At 43.6% G+C, this 19396-nt stretch overlaps 1 protein-coding gene across 13 annotated transcripts in view; it reads left to right on the top strand.

Annotated features, from left to right (window-relative positions):
* The first annotated feature begins 11386 nt into the window (after positions 1–11386).
* Positions 11387–19396, top strand: part of APTX (aprataxin) — a 30215-nt gene continuing 22205 nt past the window's right edge. For 5 of the 13 annotated variants that reach the window (XR_010136433.1, XR_010136432.1, XM_054519764.2 and 2 more), the window contains exon 1: positions 17690–17810. Coding sequence is in view for 9 of the 13 variants with exons in the window: in XM_054519764.2 (XP_054375739.1) it covers positions 17725–17810 (86 nt within the window). In the remaining 4 variants the exon portion in view is untranslated. Of the gene's footprint in view, positions 11528–15690; positions 15782–17689; positions 17811–19396 lie in introns of those variants that run through there. The other 8 variants (XM_002819711.5, XM_002819706.5, XM_002819708.5 and 5 more) reach the window with 5 other exon arrangements.

A 19396-nucleotide genomic window follows, 5' to 3' on the forward strand; every position in this document is an offset into this window, starting at 1 on the left:
ACCCAGGCTGGAGTGCAGTGGCACAATCTCGGCTCACTGCAAGCTCCGCCTCCCGGGTTCACGCCATTCTGTCTCAGCCTCCCGAGTAGCTGTGACTACAGGTACCTGCCACCACGCCTGGCTAATTTTTTTGTATTTTTAGTAGAGACGGGGTTTCACCGTGTTAGCCAGGATGGTCTCGATCTCCTGACCTCGTGATCTGCCCACTTTGGCCTCCCAAAGCGCTGCGATTACAGGCATGAGCCACCATGCCTGGCCCTCCATGAGCAGCTTCCTACCTGCCTAGTCATGATGTTGTCTTCATCGTGAAGAAGTTGTGATGAAGATAACTGTTCATCTTCTGCTGTGTAACTTTACCTTTTTCTTTTTTCAACAGCAATGGCACTGTCAGATCTAGGACAGGAAACTGGGAAAGGCATTGTAGTGGCTAACAATACAAATTCTGGAAACTGAATCCTGGCCCCGCCACAAACAAGTTACTTATTTTTTCTGTGCCTCAATTTCCTTGTCTGTAAAAGTGGATGATAATAGTATCTAGCCCATAGAGTTATTGTGAAGAGTAAATGAGTTAACATGTACAAGGTGTGCAGAAGAGTATCTACATGTAAATAAACATTATGTAAATGTTTGCTAATAATAATGGTCATAGACATTATCCTATTCAAACAGAAGAAATAGTAGAGCTAGTAAATCAACATTACATTGATTTACTAAAATAGTGATTGAGTACCTACTATATGTCAGGGTCTTTTCTAGGTCAGTAAAACAATGTTGACTGTGACAGACACAATCCCTTTTCTCATGGAGCTTACGGATGAGTGGGGCACAGACATTAACATTTACACAAGTATATAAGGCAACTCTTCTATTAGGAAGTTGAGCCTTGACCCAGATTTCAGACAATCTTATGACTTCCAGAACATGGTAGGAATAGTGCCCCCACCCTTTTTTTTAAAAGCGAGTGTTCTGGTTACCTAATGCTGTTTAGCAAGCTGCCCTCAAAATTGGTGACTTAAAGTAGCAATCATTTATTTGCTCAGAATTCCGCAGTTGGGGCAGGGCTTAGCAGGGATAGTGCATCTCTGTTCTGTGTAGCAACTGCTAGGGTGGCTTCCCTAGGGCTGGAGGACCCACTTCCAAGTTGGGTCACTCATATACTGGCTGTTACTGGCTGGGAGCTCCGCTGGGACCTCTCCTTCATGTGGCTAAGTTGGGCTTCTTATAGCATGGCAGCTGGATCCTTTGAACAGGAGCACCCCAAGAGGATAGGCCACAATGTGTAAGCAGTTATTAAGGCTCTGCTTGCATTGTACTTGTTAATGTCCCATTGGTAAAAGCCAGTCACTCAGCCAAGTCCAGTCAATGTGGAAGGGGACTATGCAAGTTTAGGAATTCTGAAAGGTGAGAATCAATTAGGTCTACTAAAGTAATTGGCTACCACAGAGAGAAAGGCTAAGTATACATTTTCTAAAAAATTTTGTGTTCTTTTTTTTTCTTTAATCATGTATGCTATATCCTCTTCTCTCTAAAATATCCAAGAAGTCACACAGGTGAAAAGTAAAGTCTCTTGTGAATCAAAGCCCTTTGGAGGGTGGTTAAAATTTTTGTTATAGGCCTCATAATTTAGGAGCAATATTATTCTATGAAAGCAGAAGTTTTACTGTGGTTAAACGTATGGTGAAGACAGTTGTTGAAATTGTATTATTTTCACATAGAGAGCTGGAGCTTTGCTTGTGAAAAGAATGACAAAGTAGGAGTGTCTTGGGGTTGTCTGAATGGTGTAAATGTGTAGACATTCAAATTTGTTGTCAAGAGGAACCAAACCATGCTCAGGAAAATGCCACTGGACGTCCAGTCTGAAGTGCAGTAAGAAAGACAAGTGGGAGAAAGAGCAGCAATGCAATATTGGAAAGACTGGCAGTAAGGAGACTGCAGGTTCAGGAGAGTGGAACGGCTCAGCACTGAGGCTGTGAAAGGTGAGAGTGTGCTGCCGCTGTCCTCAGTAGACTGAAAGCTCCTTAAGGGGAAGAGCTGTGTCTGGCTTGTTGACTCAACATGGACCCCACTGCGTGACACAGAGAAGGCACTCTAAGTGTTTGATGAATGGATACATTTAAAGAAAGGCAGAATTGGAAATCATTCCCTCTCTTTAAGATTCTGGTGCCATAAAATAATTAGAGTAACCTTTTTAAAAATATGGCGCTTCGGGCGGGCGCGGTGGCTCACGCCTGTAATCCCAGCACTTTGGGAGGCCGAGGCGGGTGGATCACAAGGTCAGGAGTTCGAGACCAGCCTGGCCAAGATGGTGAAACCTCGTCTCTACTAAAAATAAAAAATTAGCCGGGCGTGGTGGCGGGCGCCTGTAATCCCAGCTACTCGGGAGGCTGAGGCAGGAGAATTGCTTGAACCTGGGAGGTGGAGGTTGCAGTGAGCCGAGATCGTGCCACTGCACTCTAGCCTGGGCGACAGAGCGAGACTCCATCTCAAAAAAAAAAAAAAAAGCGCTTTACTGATTAAAATCCTTTAATGGTTTCTCATTTCACCCAGATATCCACATGACTTTCTTCTTCTTTCCGGTCTGTGCTCAAGAGAGGCCTCCCACACTACCAATACATCCTCACCACTTTTTTTTTTCTTTTTTTTGAGATGGAGTCTCACTCTGTCACCCAGGCTGTAGTGCAGTGGCACGATCTCAGCACACTACAATCTCTGCCTCTCAGGTTCAAGCAATTTTCATGCCTCAGCTTCCCAAGTAACTGGGATTACAGGCGTGCACCACCACGCTCTGTTAATTTTTGTACTTTTTAGTAAAGACGGGGTTTCACTATGTTGGCCAGGCTGCTCTCAAACTCCTGAGCTCAGGCAATCCACCTGCCTTGGCCTCCCAACATGCTGGGATTACAGGTGTTAGTCACCGCGCCCGGCCATCCTCACCACTTTCTATATCCCACTTGTTTTTTCTTTATAGCATTTATCCTCACATGACCTGTATCTTTCTTTTCTTATGGTCTGCCTCACCCATTTAGACTGTAAGATCCTTGAAAGCAGGAACTTTTTTTTTTTTGGAATGAAGTTTCACTCTTGTTGCCCAGGCTGGAGTACAATGGCGTGATTTTGACTCACCGCAACCTCTGCCTCCCAAATTCAAGCGATTCTCCTGCCTCAGCCTCCTGAGTAGCTGGGATTACAGGCACCCGCCACCATGCCCGGCTAATTTTTGTATATTTAGTAGAGATGGGGTTTCACCATGTTGACCAGGCTGGTCTTGAACTTCTGACCTCAGGTGATCCACTCGCCTCAGCCTCCCAAAGTGCGGGGATTACAGGCATGGGCCACCACGCCCGGCGAATGCAGGAACTTTGTTTTGTTCACTGTGGTAGCCCCAGCTCCTAGAGTGATTCCTGACATGTAGAAGTTGCTCAGAGTTGAATGAATGAATGAATGCACCAGCCAATGGAGAGCTAGAGTTGCTTTGGTTTCATCTGACTGGAGGCCAAGACCCTGAGACTGTGGAATGTGGGTATCCGTGTGGGCTCCTATAGCCATGTCTCTCCCACTTGACTAGTAAGAGGAGCTGGTCTGACAGTGCCAAGAGCCTAGGCCCTCCTATTCTGGGAACTACTATTGCCTGTCTGTGATTGTGAGATTGAGGGCCCGGATACCGTAAGGTTCTTATGGTTTGGAGATGGTGCAGAAGGCAGCCCCATCAGTCTTTAAAGTAGCCAGAGAAGTTTTCTAAGTTTCAACCCAGGACTCTTGACTGAATGGGTTCAAGAAATGGAAGGAAAGGCCCTGTGTTTGGGCAAATAGGCAAGGAGAGAGTGGTAGATGAGATTAGAGAGATGGACAAGAACTTCTGTAAAACTGACCAAACAAGGGAGTTTATTCTTAATTTGATGAGCATTGGTAAAGGATTTAAGCAGGGGAGTGACATGATCAGGTTTGTTTGTCTTTTGAATTTTTTTCCCTTTTCTTTTCTTTATTATTATTTTTTTAGAGACAGGGTATCGCTCTGTTACCTGGGCTGGAGGACTGGAGTGCAGTGGCATAATCATGGTTTACTGCAACCTTGGACTTCTGGGCTCAAGCAGTCCTCTTTCCTCAGTCTCTCAAGTAGCTGGGATCACGGGCACATACCACCGTGCCCGGCTAAGTTATTTATTTTTTATAGAGACAGGGTCTCACTTTGTTGCTCAGCCTGGTCTCAAACTTCTGGTCTCAAACGGTCTTCCTGCCTCGGCCTCCTAAAATTCTGGGATTACAGGCATGTGAAATATTTTCTCTAGTTGCAGTGTGATTGGATTGGAGGGGAAAAGAGTGAATTAGGGAGAAAAGAAAGAATAACATTCCAGAAAGAATAGCACGAACATCAAGGAACTCAATATACTGATGTATTGGGATGGGGGAAAGGGTAGGAAGTTCCATATTGCTGGTACAAGGCTGGGACTAAAGAGGTGGTGGAAGGCAAGGCAGGTTAAGTAAGTTAGAAGGCATTCCTGTGCCTTTCTTCTTAATGTTTATAAGAAATTTCAGGATAGACCACTGTAAGATCTGTGATTTACACCGATCAGCATTGCTGAATTGAAATAAAATTTTCACACAAACCACCAATGATATGAATGTCAGTGCTTGGGATTACAGTAATCATCTCCTAAACTCTTAAAAATTAGATCCTTGAAAGAGTTAAGAGTTAATTCGATTCAAGAAATCAGCACATAGTGGGAGAAGTTAACCAGTCCTAAAAGCAGGAGTTGAAAATAATAGAGGGTAAATTATAGTTGGAAGATTTTAAAGTGAATTTACAGGGTGTAGTTTATGGATACCTCATCATGTTTACACTGTAATGTATAGAACAGAACTGCTCAACTGGTGTCCCAATTACAGGTATGATTACCAAGAATTTGAAAAGATTATCATTAAAAAATCATAATCAGGGCTACGAGGTGGCTCACGTCTATAATCCCAACACTTTGGGAGGTAGAGGCGGGTGGGCCACCTGAGGTCAGGAGTTCGATACCAGCCTTGCCAACATGGCAAAACCCTGTCTCTACTAAAAATACAAAAATTAGCCGGGCATGGTGGCACATGCCTGTAATCCCAGCTACTGGGGAGGCTGAGGCAGGAGAATTGCTTGAACCAGGGAGGTGGAGGTTGCAGTGAGCCAAGATCGTGCCACTGCACTCCAGCCTGGATGACAGAGTGAGACTCCATCTCAAAAAAAACAAAACAAAACGAAAAAAAAACATAATTAGAAGCTGTGTGTGGTGGTTCACACCTGTAATTCCAGCACTTTGGGAGGCCGAGGCTGGAGGACTGCTTGAGGCCAAGAGTTTGAGACCAGCCTGGGTAACACAGTGAGACCCTGTCTCTAATTAAAAAAAAAAAAACTTAGTCAGAAATTGTATAGCTATTTTATCACGAAACCTTAATGTCATAAAGGTTATATTTACAGAAATATGCTCAATTTCCTCATCAAAAAAAATCTAAAAATATTTTACTTGGATATGTAGCCAAAATCAACGTTATTTTCCCCAACACTTTGTTTTTTATTTATATTATTATATATAATTATAAAGAAAAAATAAGGAAATTTTTTTCACCAAGCTCCTCATAGGCCTCCCCTCAGATTTACCCCCATGTGTTCTGCAAATATTAGAATTTTATCTTTGTGCCATGACATAACGAAGTTGGGAAGCAGTAGGAGGTTAACTTATCTAAAAAGTAGATACAATGATATCATTAGAAAATAAGAGGAGTCCATTAGGTTGGATTCCCCCAGAGCAGACACTGTCACAAGGATTTGGAATGCCGATACTTTGGAGATGATCCCAAGAATTACCAGTAGGGGAGTGAAGAAGTGAGACAGGGATGGGAAGGAAACCAGCAGAGGGTGGGTTGATAGGCAGGGTACCCCTCTGGGCAGCCTGGGCTCAGTCTTGGTGGGGAGCGTTGGGGAGACAGTGTAGTACACACATCAAAGTTGTTTCACCCTAGGGGTGAGAAAACATGTTTACCTACTTTTTTTTTTAATATCATTTTCATTACGCTCAGTAGCATAAATCCCCTCACTTTAGACCTGTATATGGTCAGAGAAGGCAATGTCGCAGTTCTTGCAGTAAGAAGTTTTTGGATATATGAAACATGCAGCTAAATTTATGTTTCGCTAGATTTTCATTCTATCACCACTAAATAACTTTAATGATTTGGCATCAGACCTAGGACTGCCTATAGAAAAGAGTATGTTTTGTCTTGTCCAGTTGATGCTGCCCCCAAATATCCCTTGAGTCAGTGAACTTCTGTCCCTTCCTTCAGGCTGCCAACGTCCTTTGCACTGCATCAGTAAACTGCTAACTGCTTTCCACTTTTCTGCTTTTGCCATCCCCACTAGTCCATTCTTGCTCACAGCAGCCACAATGACCTTCATAAAATGAACATCAAATATGTCACTTCCTAACTAACTCTTCAGGGGTTTTTCAATGAATGATGAATCCCTATACAGTTCTTAAATGGTTTACTATTGTCCTTGCTCAGGCCTCCTTATCTTCCTTTCACTAACTCCATTGGATTTTCACCTCCACTGGACTTCTAGCAACTCTAAAAAAATAATCTAAAAGCCCTGCTATTGGGCCTTTGTACATGCTCTTTCCTCAGTTTGGATCACAGACCTAGAATATTTTTCCATCAAGTCTTCATGTGTTTGTTTCCTTTCTGTCTTTCTGGACTCAGTTTAATTGTCCCTTCCTCAGATAGGCCTTTCTTTCTTTCTTTTTTTTTTTTGAGACGGAGTCTTGCTCTGTCGCCCAGGCTAGAGTGCAGTGGTGCAATCGAGGCTCACTGCAAGCTCCGCCTCCTGGGTTCACTCCATTCTCCTGCCTCAGCCTCCCGAGTAGCTGGGACTACAGGCACCTGCCACCTCGCCCGGTTAATTTTTTGTATTTTTAGTAGAGACGGGGTTTCACCGTGTTAGCCAGGATGGTCTCGATCTCCTGACCTCGTGATTCACCTGCCTCGGCCTCCCAGAGTGCTGGGATTACAGGTGTGAGCCACCGCACCCGGCCAGATAGGTCTTTCTTGATGCCCTCACAACCCTCTCCCTCCCTACTGTTTCTCTGGAGAACTCTGACTAATACCACTTTCCCCAAATGCCAAAACAAAATGAGGTGTCCCAGCTATACTCTCTCTCAGAATTTCATATTTTTTCTTCTGAGCAAGTCTCTGGACCAGGCAACCACAGCCTCTGGCTTCACCTGCTTTTCCCTTAGATCAGGTAGGTACTCTGCCTCCAACTGCTTTTCCCTTAGAGCAGGAGTCTCCAAATCTTAAAGAAAGAAGGGCTTTCAGGGGGCCAGACAGGTTATATAAGTGAGTGGGTGGAAACAGTGGCAAACTGGAGAGCACATGGCAGCTATTCACAATTCTAGCTATTTGTTGTTAGACTTGGCTAGATTTATTGATTTTTCCCCCAAGAGATCAGGAATCCTGATTTTTAAAAAAATTTCTTTTTATTAAAATTTTTTTATAGAGAGAGGGTCTTGCTATGTTGGCTGGGCTGATCTTGAACTCCTGGCTTCAAGCAATCCTCCTGACTCATCTTCCCAAATGCTGGGATTACAGACATGAGCCACTGAGCCCAGCCAGAATCTGGGTTTTCATGTGCGATGTCATTTCTAACTGTTGGAATTAAAACAAACAAACAAACAAACAACAAAACCCTGAGCAGAGTAGCCAAAAACAATCTTGAAAAAAAAAAAGAATAAAGTTCTTATACTTCCTGATTTCAAAAAGTATTAGAAAGCTATAGTAATCAAAACAGTGTGGTACTAGTATAAAGACAGACATACAGACTGATGGAATACAATAGAAATCCCAGAAGTAAATCCTTGCATAAATGATTAAATGATATTCAATAAGTATGTCAATACCATTCAGTGACGAAAGGGCAGTCTTTTCAACAAATGGTATTGCTAAAATCTGGGTATCCACATGCAAAAAATTGAAGTTGGAGCCTTACCTTACATAGTACAGAAAATGAACTCAAGGCCAGGCACAGTGTCTCACACCTGTAATGTCAGCACTTTGGGAGGTTGAGGCAGGAGGATTGCTTGAGCCCAGGAGTTCAAGATAAGCCTGGGCAACATAGCAAGACCTCTGTCTCTATAAAAAAAAAATTAGCCAGTCTTGTTGGGACATGCCTGTAGTCTCAGCTACTTGGGAGGCTGAGGTGGGAGGATTGTTTGAGTCTGTGTGGTCAAGGCTGCAGTAAGCTGTGATTGCATCACTGCACTCCAGCCTGGGCGACAGAGCAAGACTCTGTCTCACAAAAAAAACAAAAACAAAAAACAAAAAAACAAAACCACACCTCAAAAATGGATCAAAGACCTAAACATAAGACCTAAAACTATAAAACTCTTAGAAGAAAACATAAGGGAAAAGCTTCATGACAGATTTGGCTATGGAAAACAGTGTGACAGTTCCTCAAAATATTAGAAATGGAATTACCATATAATCCAGCAATTTCACTTCTGTGTATATATTCAAAATAATTGAAAGAAGAATTTTTAAAAATTGTTTCACATTAAAAACAAATTTCAATGGCTTTAGGGGTACAAATGGTTTTTGGTTTCATGGATGAATTGTATAATGGTGAAGTCTGAAATTTTAGTGTACCTATCACCCGAGTAGTAGTTACATCCAATATGTAGTTTTTTAAAATCTCTCATCTTCCTCCCACTCTCTCCGCTTCTGAATCTCCAATGTCCATTATACCACTCTGTATGCCTTTACATACCCAAAGCTTAGCTGCCAATTATAAGTGAGAACATGTGGTATTTGGTTTTCCATTCCTGAGTTACTTCACTTAGAAAAATGGCCTCCAGTTCCATTCAAGTTGCTGCAAAAGACATTATTTCATTCTTCTTTATGGCTGAGTAGTATTCCATGGTATATATGTACGACATTTTCTTTATGCACTCATCAGTTCATGGGCATTTAGGTTGGTTCCATGTTTTTGCAATTGCAAATTGTGAAAACAGGATCTTGAAGAGATATTTATACACTCATGTTCATAGCAGCATTATTCACAATAGCCAAATGGTGGAATATCCATGGATGGATGAATGGATAAAGTATGGTGTGTACATGCAATGGAGTGTTATTCAGCTTTAAAAAGGAACTTTTTACACATGATACAATGTGGATGAAACTTGAGGACATTATATTAAGTGAAATAAGCCAGTCGCAAAAGGGCAAATACTGTCTGATTTTACTTATATGAGGTACCTAGAGTGGTCAGACTCATGAAAACTGTAAGTAGAATGGTGGTTGCCAGGTGTTGGGGGAGGGAAAATAGGGAGCTATTTAATCGATACGGAGTTTTTTTTTTTTGAGGCAGAGTCTTGCTCTATCGCCCAGGCTGGAGTGCAGTGGAGTGATCTTGGCTCACTGCAACCTCTACCTCCCGGGTTCAAGCAATTCTCGTGCTTCAGCCTCCCAAGTAGCTGGGACTACAGGCGAGTTCCGCCACGCCAGGCTGGTCTCAAACTCCTGACCTCAGGTAATCCACCTGCCTCGGCCTCCCAAAGTGCTGGGATTACAGGTGTGAGCCACCGTGCCTGGCCAACTTTCAGTTTTTCAAGATGAAAAAGTTCTGGTGATTAGCATGGCAATATGAAGTTCCTGAAAGTCTTAACTGCCTGCCATACCTTTAGCTATGCATTGTGCCATGTGATCTTGCTTTTCTGGCCACTAATACACTATAGACAATGGACTAGGCCTAACAAGCAGGACATGGAAACTCTGCCCAATTTTGCACATTATATAGTGAATGATGTAATTAGAATGATCCAATCCAACTTTTGGATGCAAGACACACAAAGGCAGGTCAAGGAAGCACCCTTAACCAAGAGGGATGCTTAATTCTGAGGGAACAACAAAACTGGTCAGGTCACCAGAGTTGCCTCTTTTTATCTCGAGCAGTTGTGAACAACATTCCTCAGCTGTAAGGCCTGTGTGGCTGCTGAGATGCTGCTTGTGTTTTCCCACTTCCTCATATGACCCTAATATAAACCTTGTTATATTATATATTGTTAGCATCTTCTCTGCTAACAAAAGCAAGCCTGTCCTCTGTGTTTCTTGTAAGATCCTCCCACCTTCTGTCTTGAAGGCTCTGATAGCTCCAGCATACCATTAAGTCTCTGCTTTTCCATGGAAGGAAACAATACTCCACCTTGATGAAGAATGTGACTCCTTAAGGCCCAATTTTGTTAAAGAAAAGATTATTCAATGATACTTGCTGAAGCAAGGTAAGGAAGACTTTATTCAGGAACTTCATGATAGGTATATAGAGCTCACTGCAACATGGTTTTGCAGTGGAAGAGAGATTGGGCTCAACTCCAAACAGCAGCATGGGCAAGGGGGCGTTTATGGCCAAGGAGCTGTGTAGGGGTCAGTGGATGGAAAATTACTAAGAGGAAACATCGGGGTAAAGGAGTTTCTGGCTAAATAGACCTAACAGGATTCTTGCTGGAGACAGGCCAAGGTAATCAGACATCATCTGGGGGATAGTGGAGAATAAGGAACCTGATCAGATATTGAGAATAACCACATAAGGCGGGGTGGTGGTGGTGGTTCTTGCTAAACTGACTTAGCCAGGGTCTGTGCTAAAACTGGATTTTACAGGGAAGTGCACAGATGGGCCTAGCAGAAAATTCAGAAACCTAATTCAACCAAAGAATCTTTGCCAGTGTGTTGTACTTGAGAAAAATTATAAACTATACTTTTACCCCCGAGATAGGGATTGTTCCTTCTGCCAAAATGCCTTTGAATAATTGCAATATGATTCTTAGGGAACGTTCTGGAAGTGCTGTAAAAAATCAGTACACGCATCTTATCCCTGCATCCTGCTTTTTTTCTCCCGGATTGACCCTCAGTTCATTTAGTGTAGACAGCACTACAAAAATCTTAACAGGTTTCCCTGCCTCTTACCCCTCCATTCTTTCCTCCCTGCACAAAGGAGAAAGCGGACTGTAGTTTAAAAAGCAAGTGGCAGTGCTACAGCAGGTTGTCTGCAGCAGGAGAGATAGCCTTAAAGGTTGTGAACATCTCCTTATGGAGTATCGAGAAGCTGCACAGCCACCTAGAAACGTCCACAGAGGGATTGGGTCTGAAATGTCACCCAATTCAGAGACTGTGAGGCAGTGACAGGCGAGTGGCCCTCAGGTAGAGAGATGCTGAGAGAGCTGGTCCCCACAGCCATAACTGCCAGGATCCTCACTTGGACCACGGCCCAGAGAGAACCCAATTGGGGCGGACGCTTTTTGATCTGGGAACTGGGCAAGATTCTTTCAGCCAATCCGTTAGAGAGGTGCTGGTGACGTTACTGGCCGCGTTACAGCCGGCCTCTGACGTCATCCCGCAGCGCCGGAAGCGGTGAGGCACAGATGAGTAATGTAAATTTGTCCGTCACCGACGTCTGGAGGTAAGGCGGTCGTCAGCCTGTCTCCTCTGCTGGCTGGGCTCAATGCCGCGGGTGAGCGTTCGGCCGAGGCTGCTCTTACCCTTGAGTGATGTGCCTTGAATGACGCTGCTTTCATTCGCTTCTCTCACTGCTGCTTTCTCTGTCCTCCCCTGCTACTCCCTTGGGCTGTTTCAGCGGGCGCTTCCGTTGGTGTTCGACCCACTTTGCGTTTGTTCACTTGTGCTCCCGACACCTGTATATACCTTGGTCGCAACACAAGCAGAAAAAATATTAGAGAGTGGGCCCTGTCCAACCAAGGAGGCGGCCCAGCTTGTCGGGAAGGACAGCGTTTCCGCCAGAAATGCTTCGTGAAAGGCACTTGAGGGACCTTAGCAGCATCCTCAACAGGCCTTGTAGGGAATGCCAGAAGCAGCAGCCCTTGGCCGGGCGGGGTAGCTCATGCCTGTAATCCCAGCACTTTGGGAGGCCGAGGCGGGCGTATCACCTGAGGTTGGGAGTTCGAGACCAGCCTGACCGACATGGAGAAACCCCGTCTCTACTAAAAATACAAAACTAGCCAGGTGTGGTGGCGCATGCTTGTAATCCCAGCTACTCGGGAGGGTGAGGCAGGAGACGTTCTTGAACCCGGGAGGCGGAGTTTGTGGTGAGCCGCGATCGCGCCATTGCACTCCAGCCTGGGCATGCCAAGAGCGAAACTCCGTCTCAAAAAAAAAAAAAAGCAAGCCTTTCCCCATACATACCAGTGATAGTGGCTTAACAAAGCAGGGATGAAATTTCTATTTGGAATTGCTGTGGTCTAGGTTTGGAACTTTTTGGGATTGTTCATATGCGAGACAATACAGATTTGTGCTCGTTCTTCTTAGTTACACAGTTATTACTTTCTTTTTTTCTTTTTCTTTTCTTTTTTTTTTTTTTGAGACAGAGTCTCACTCTGTTACCCAGGCTGGAGAGCAACGGCGTGAGCTCGGCTCACTGCAACCTCCGTCTCCCGGGTTCAAGCGATCTCCTGCCTCAGCCTCCCAAGTAGCTGGGATTACAGGTGTGTGCCACGACGCCTGGCTAATTTTTTGTATTTTTAGTAGAGACGGGGTTTCACCATGTTGGCCAGGATGGTCTCAAACTCCTGACCTCAGGTGATTCGCCCCCCTCGGCCTCCCAAAGTGTTGGGATTACAGGCGTGAGCCACCGTGCCCAGCCACAGTTATTGCTTTCAGATGATCTTTTTATATGTTCACAGCTCCTGCTTGCCCTACCTTCGCTATTAACAAGAGTGATAATAGCGTTGAATGCTTTTTATCAGACACTGAGCTTTACATACTTTGTCCTTTAGGTCTTGTGACAACCCCATGGTGTAGAGCAATTGTTCATACCGCTTGACACTTGAGGGAATGAAGGCTTGGAGAGGTTAAATAACTTGCCTCAAGTCACACAGCGAGTAGGTGGTAGAACCAATATTTGAATTCAGGCAATCCAGAGACCTTGATCTTCGTCACTGTTCTATATTGTTTTTCTTCGACTGTCCGTTAAGCTCCCAGACACCTACTCTTTGTTACCTTTTATTTTTATTTTTATATTTTTTTGAGACGGAGTCTCTCTCTGTCGCCCAGGCTGGAGTGCAGTGGCGCGATCTCGGCTCACTGCAAGCTCCGCCTCCCGGGTTCACGCCATTCTCCTGGCTCGGGACTACAGGCGCCCACCACCACGCCCGGCTAATTTTTTGTATTTTTTAGTAGAGACGGGGTTTCACCGTGTTAGCCAGGATGGTCTCGATCTCCTGACCTCGTAATCCGCCCGCCTCGGCCTCCCAAAGTGCTGGAATTACAGGCGTGAGCCACCGCACCCGGCCTATTTGTTACCTTTTATTTTATGGAGAAAATTAGGGTCATGAGATGTGCTTTCCCTCACATTTCTGCCTCTGCTTTCCCTTTTAAAGTTATCAAGATTTATACCCTTTTCCTTTTGTCTCAGAGGATGAATTGTTTCTCTAATCAAAGCAATTTCTTTATGTTTGCTTCTGATATTTAAAGCTGTCATTTATGAGACCTTGTTTCCATTTGTCATTTCTGTCTCCCAGTCGTGTATAAACAAGGCCAGGTTTCTCAGATCTCTGACACTTCCCCTTGCCGAAGAAAGAAAAAGTCCTTGGTGATCCATTTTAACTTTAGCTATCATCCAATAACTTTCTTTCTCTTTATATCCAAACTGTTTTAGTGAGTATTCTGAACTCTGCCTCCATTTCCTCACCTTTTGTTTCCTTCTGTATCTAGCTCTCAGACCCATCATTCCCCTGAAATTTCACCCCAAGGTCACCAGTGACTATTATCAAACCAGATAGAAATTTTTCAATTATTACTGGATCTCTTTGCTGCTTTTGGAACTTGGTCATCCCTCTTACTCCCTTCTTCTTTGCTTTACATGTCAGTGCTCTCAGATGATTTATTCAACAAGTATTGATTGGGATACAGAGATGAACAAGACAGATAAATTGTTTTCTCTTAAGGAATTTACATTCTAGCTGTTCTCCATGTGCCTTTCTTACCAGTCATTTCTGCTATGGGTAGTCATTTTCCTCCTTCCCTAAAATGTTGGGTGTTTCTGTTGTTTGTGACTTTGGCATATGAACAATGAAAAACTGTTCTTTTTTTTTTTTTAGCCTGACCATTTTTTTTTTTTATACTTTAAGTTCTGGGATACATGTGCAGAACGTGCGTGTTTGTTACATAGGTGTATACTAAGTGCCATTAGTGGTTTGCTGCACCCATCAACCTGTCATCTACATTAGGTATTTCTCCTAATGCTATCCCTCCCCTAGCCCCTCACCCCCTGACAGGCCCCAGTGTGTGATGTTCCCCTCCCTCTGCTCATGTGTTCTCATTGTTCAACTCCCACTTACGAGTGAGAACATGTGGTGTTTGGTTTTCTGTTCCTGTGTTAGTTTGCTGAGAATGATGGTTTCCAGCTTCATCCATGTCCCTGCAAAGGACATGAACTCATTCTTTTTTATGGCTGCATGATATTCCATGGTATATATGTACCACATTTTCTTTATCCAGTCTATCATTGATGGGCATTTGGGTTGGTTCCAACTCTTTGCTATTGTTAATAGTGCTGCAATAAACATACATGTGGATGTGAAGCTTGACCAGTTTTTATAAAATGATTATACCTATGTGACCACCATCCAGATTAGGATACAGATACATAATATTATCAGCATTCAGAATGAAAACTGTTCTTTTCATTCTGTACACATTGCCTGAGTGAACCCATCAGCTGGCTTGGTTTTAACTACCTCCTACATGCTCCCAAATTGAAATTGTCAGCTTAGACCTCTCTGAGCTTTACCCTCACCTCTGACTATCCTGCTGGACAGCTCTGCCTGCAAGTCCCACAGACACTTCAAATTCAGATGACTGAAACTGAACTCAGTGTCTTTCCTGGACTTAACTCTTAACACATTCATCACTAAGTCCTGATAGTTTTCTCCCTAAACATCTCTCAAATCTGTGCAGTCTTCTCCATCTCTACTGTTGTCCCTTTACCTGCAATATCATGACCTTCTAACTGATTTCCCTGTTTCTAGGCCTCTTCCCCCATACCTTTTCTCCACACTACTCCCCTCCACCCCCAGATGGTCTTTGGAAACAAGTCTGTATCAAATTCCTGCTTAATCTTTAAAGATCTGTCCATGCATTCATCCATTCTTTTCTCTAATTCATTCAGCAAACATTCATTGTCTACTGGCTTGCAAAATCTATTGAAAGTTCTAAAGTTTGAGCTTCTCAGCCAGGGCTCTGCCTGATCTGAAACCTGCCTGTATCTCCAGCCTCTTCTCTGCCTCATGCTTTAGGTTCCAGCAACACTGAATGGCATCTTCATGGGTACTGTGCTATTTCTTCTTTGTGTATTTGCCCTTGTTGTTCTCTTTGCTTGGAATCTTCTCCCTGTTTCCTTTCTCCATCTCCTGCTCCTCACCTAATTAGTCTGCTCCTTTTCACCTAATTAACCCAGTTTATAAATGGGACTCATTTATAAAGTTTAGGTCCACCTCCTCCAGGAAATTTTTTCCTGACACCTCCTTCCTCCCAATCTCGGTTGGGTACTCTAGCATTGTGCTTCCACCCTTTGCACAGAGCAGTCATCATGTTTACCACATCTACTATTAATATAATTGTTTCTGTGTTTCTCTCCTTCACAAGATTTATTTTTTTTAGATGAGGTCTTGCTGTGTTGCCCAAGCTGGACTTGAACCCCTAGGGTCAAGCAATCCTTCCACCTCAGTCTCCCAAGTAGTAGGGACTACAGGTATGTGCCACCATGCCTGGCTAAGGCTGAGTTTTTTGAAGGCTGGGCTCATATATTATCTCTTTATTCCCAGTACTAGAATGGCACAAGGTACACAGGAGTGTAGTAATTTTGACTGAATGATCAAATGAGTGAAGCCAAAAGTTATATGATGCAGTGGTTAAGAACCCATTCTTTGGAATTCAAATCGTAGCTCTGGCACATATTGGCTATGTGACTTGAACATGTTACTTATCTTCTCATCCTGAATTTTCTCTTCTTAGAATGGAGTTGTGAGTATTAAAATGAGACCATGTAAGTAAGACATTTAGCATAGTGCCTAGCACATAGTATGCACTTGATAAAGGTGTGCTGAAAACCAGGGGATCCTGGAGTAAAGACCAGGCCTAGCCCAGGACAGTGATCTCCCGAGACCCCTCCTCATTGTTTTGTGAATGCGTAGGCAGTGATGCAGTCTGTTAGCAGGGAGATTGTAATCTTGTTTGGAAAGTAGAATTACATCCACATTAAACAGTCAGAGAACTGTGAAGGTAGTTTGACCACATACAATAATAAGATGTAGAGAAGAGAAGACAGCTCAATGAAGGCCTTAGGGAGACGGTGAGGCTTGAAAGTTAAATAGGATTTGGGTTTTAGGAGAAAGGAATACCAGGAGACCATATTAAGAATGACTTAGGCCAGGCCTGGCTCCTACCTGTAATCCCTGCACTTTGGGAGGTCAGGACAGGAGGATTGCTTGAGGCCAGGAGTTTCAGACCAGTGTAGGCAACATAGTGAGACCCCCATCTCAAAATAAAATAAATTAGCAAGGTATGGTGGTGTGTGTCTGTAGTCCCAGCTACTCCAGAGGCTGAGGCTGGAGGACCACTTTAGCCCAAGGAAGTTGAGGCTGCAGTGAGCTGTGATGACGCCCTGCACCCAGTCTGGGCAACAGATTGAGACCCTGTCTCAGAGAAAAAAAAAGAGTGATTTATTTGGGAGATGCTGTTCAGTATATTATACTTGAAGGGTATACATACAGGCATACCTCAGAGACATGGGTTTGGTTCTAGACAACTGCAATAAAGTGAACATATGAATGTTTTGGTTTCTTAGTGCATATAAAAGTTATGTTTATACTATACTGTAGTCTGTTAAGTGTGCAATAGCATTATGGCTGAACAAGCAATGTACATACCTTAATTAAAAATACTTTGCTAAAAATTGCTAACAGTCACCTGAGCCTTCAATGAGTTGTGATCTTTTTGCTGATGTAGGGGGGGGTCTTGCCTTGACATTGGTGGCCGCCGACTGATCAGGGTCGTGGTTGCTGAAGGTTTGGATGTCTGTGGCAATTTCTTTTTTTTTTTCTGAGACGGAGTCTCGCTCTGTCGCCCAGGCTGGAGTGCAGTGGTGCGATCTCGGCTCACTGCAAGTTCCGCCTCCCGGGTTCACACCGTTCTCCTGCCTCAGCCTCCCGAGTAGCCGGGACTACAGGTGCCCGCCACCACGCCCGGCTAATTTTTTTGTATTTTTAGTAGAGACAGGGTTTCACCGTGTTAGCCAGGATGGTCTCTATCTCCTGACCTCGTGATCCACCCGCCTTGGCCTCCCAAAGTTCTGGGATTACAGGCTTGAGCCACCGCACCCAGCCTGTCTGTGGCAATTTCTTAAAATAAGACAATAAAGTTTGCTGCATCGATGGATTTTCACAAAAGTTTTTCTGTAGTAAGTGATGCTGTTTGATGGCATTTTTTTTCCTTTTTGTTTTTGTCCCATTTATTTTTTTGAGCCCAGTTTATGGATTTTTATAGCATTTTACCCACAGTGTAACTTTTTTCAAAAATCGGAATCAGTCCTCTCAAACCCTACCACTGCTTTATCAGCTAAGTTTATGTCCTCTGTTGACTTTTTTTTTTTTTTTTTGAGACGGAGTCTCACTCTGTCACCCAGGCTGGAGTGCAATGGAGTGGTCTTGGCTCACTGCAGCCTCCGCCTCCTGGATTCAAGTGATTCTCCTGCCTCAGCCTCCTAAGTACTGGGACTACAGGTACGTGCCACCACACCTGACTAATTTTTGTGTTTTTAGTAGAGATGGGGTTTCACTCTGTTGGCCAGGCTGGTCTCAAACTCTTGACCTTGTGATCTGCCTGCTTCAGCCTCCCAAAGTGCTGGGATTACAGGTGTGAGCCACTGCACCCAACCTCTTTTTTTGTTTTTTTTGGAGAGACAGGCTGGAGTGCAGTGGCATGATCTCGGCTCATAGCAACCTCCATCTCCTGGGTTCAAGTGATTCTCGTGCCTCAGTCTCCCGAGTAGCTGGGATTACAGGCACATGCCACCACACCTGGCTAATTTTTGTATTTTTAGTAGAGACAGGGTTTTATCATGTTGGCCAGGCTGGTCTTGAACTTCTGACCTCAAGTGATCTGCCCACCTAGGCCTCCCAGAGTGCTGGGATTACAGGTGTGAGCCATAACACCCAGCCCTTTGTTGGCGTTTCAGTAATGTTCATAACATCTTCATCAGGAATAGATTTCATCTCAAGAAACCGTTTTCTTTGCACATCTATAAGAAGCAACTCCTCATCCATTAAAGTATAATCATGAGATTGCAGCATTTCAGTCACATCTTCGGGTTCTACTTATAATTTTAGTTCTCTTTATTTCTGCTATATTGGGAGTGACTTCCTTCATTGAAGTCTTGAACCCCTCAAAGTCATCCATAAGGGTTGGAATCAACTTCTTCCAAACTCCTGTTTATGTTAATATTTTGACCAACTCCGATAAATTACAGATGTTCTTAAGGGCATCTAGAATGGTTGAATCCTTTTTGGAAGGTTTTCAATTTACTTTTTCCAGGTCCGTCAGAAGAATCACAGTTGATAGCAGCTATACCCTTATGAAATGTATTTCTTAATTAATCACACTTGAAAGTCAGAATTACTCCTTGATCCATGGGCTGCAGAATGGATGTTGTTTTATCAGGCACGAAGACAGTATTTGTCTCCCTGTATAATATATCTCCATCAGGGATCTTCGGTGCATTGTCAATGAGCAGCAATATTTTGAAAGGAATCTTTTTTTTATGAGCAGCAGTTCTTAACAGAGATCTTAAAATATTCAGTCAGTCATGCTGTAAACAGATGTGCTGTCGTCCAGGCTTTGTTGTTCCATTTATAGAGCACAGGCAGAGTGGACTGAGTATAATTCTTAAGGGCCTTAGGATTTCTGAAATGGTAAATGAGCATTGGCTTCAGTTTAAAGTCTCCCGCTGCATTAGTCCCTAACAAGACAGCCTGTCCTTGAAGCTTTGAAGTCAGGCATTGACTTCTCTCTACCTGTGAAAGTCCTAGATGGCATTTTCTTCCAGTAGCATCAAAGATCAAAGATCACTGATCACAGATCATTGTAACAGATATAATAATAATGAAAAAGTTTGAAATGTTGTGAGAATTACTAAAATGTGACACAGAGACATGAAGTGAGCACATGCTGTTGGAAAAATGGCACTGAAAGTCTTGCTTGACACAGATTTGCCACAAACTGTCAATTTGTAAAAAATGCAATATCTTTCAAATGTAATAGAGCAGAGCACAAAGCAGGTATGCCAGTATGTATGTGTTTCTTGGGGAAG

Source organism: Pongo abelii, chromosome 13 (genome assembly GCF_028885655.2).
Source record: "Pongo abelii isolate AG06213 chromosome 13, NHGRI_mPonAbe1-v2.0_pri, whole genome shotgun sequence".
Classification (NCBI taxonomy): domain Eukaryota; kingdom Metazoa; phylum Chordata; class Mammalia; order Primates; family Hominidae; genus Pongo; species Pongo abelii.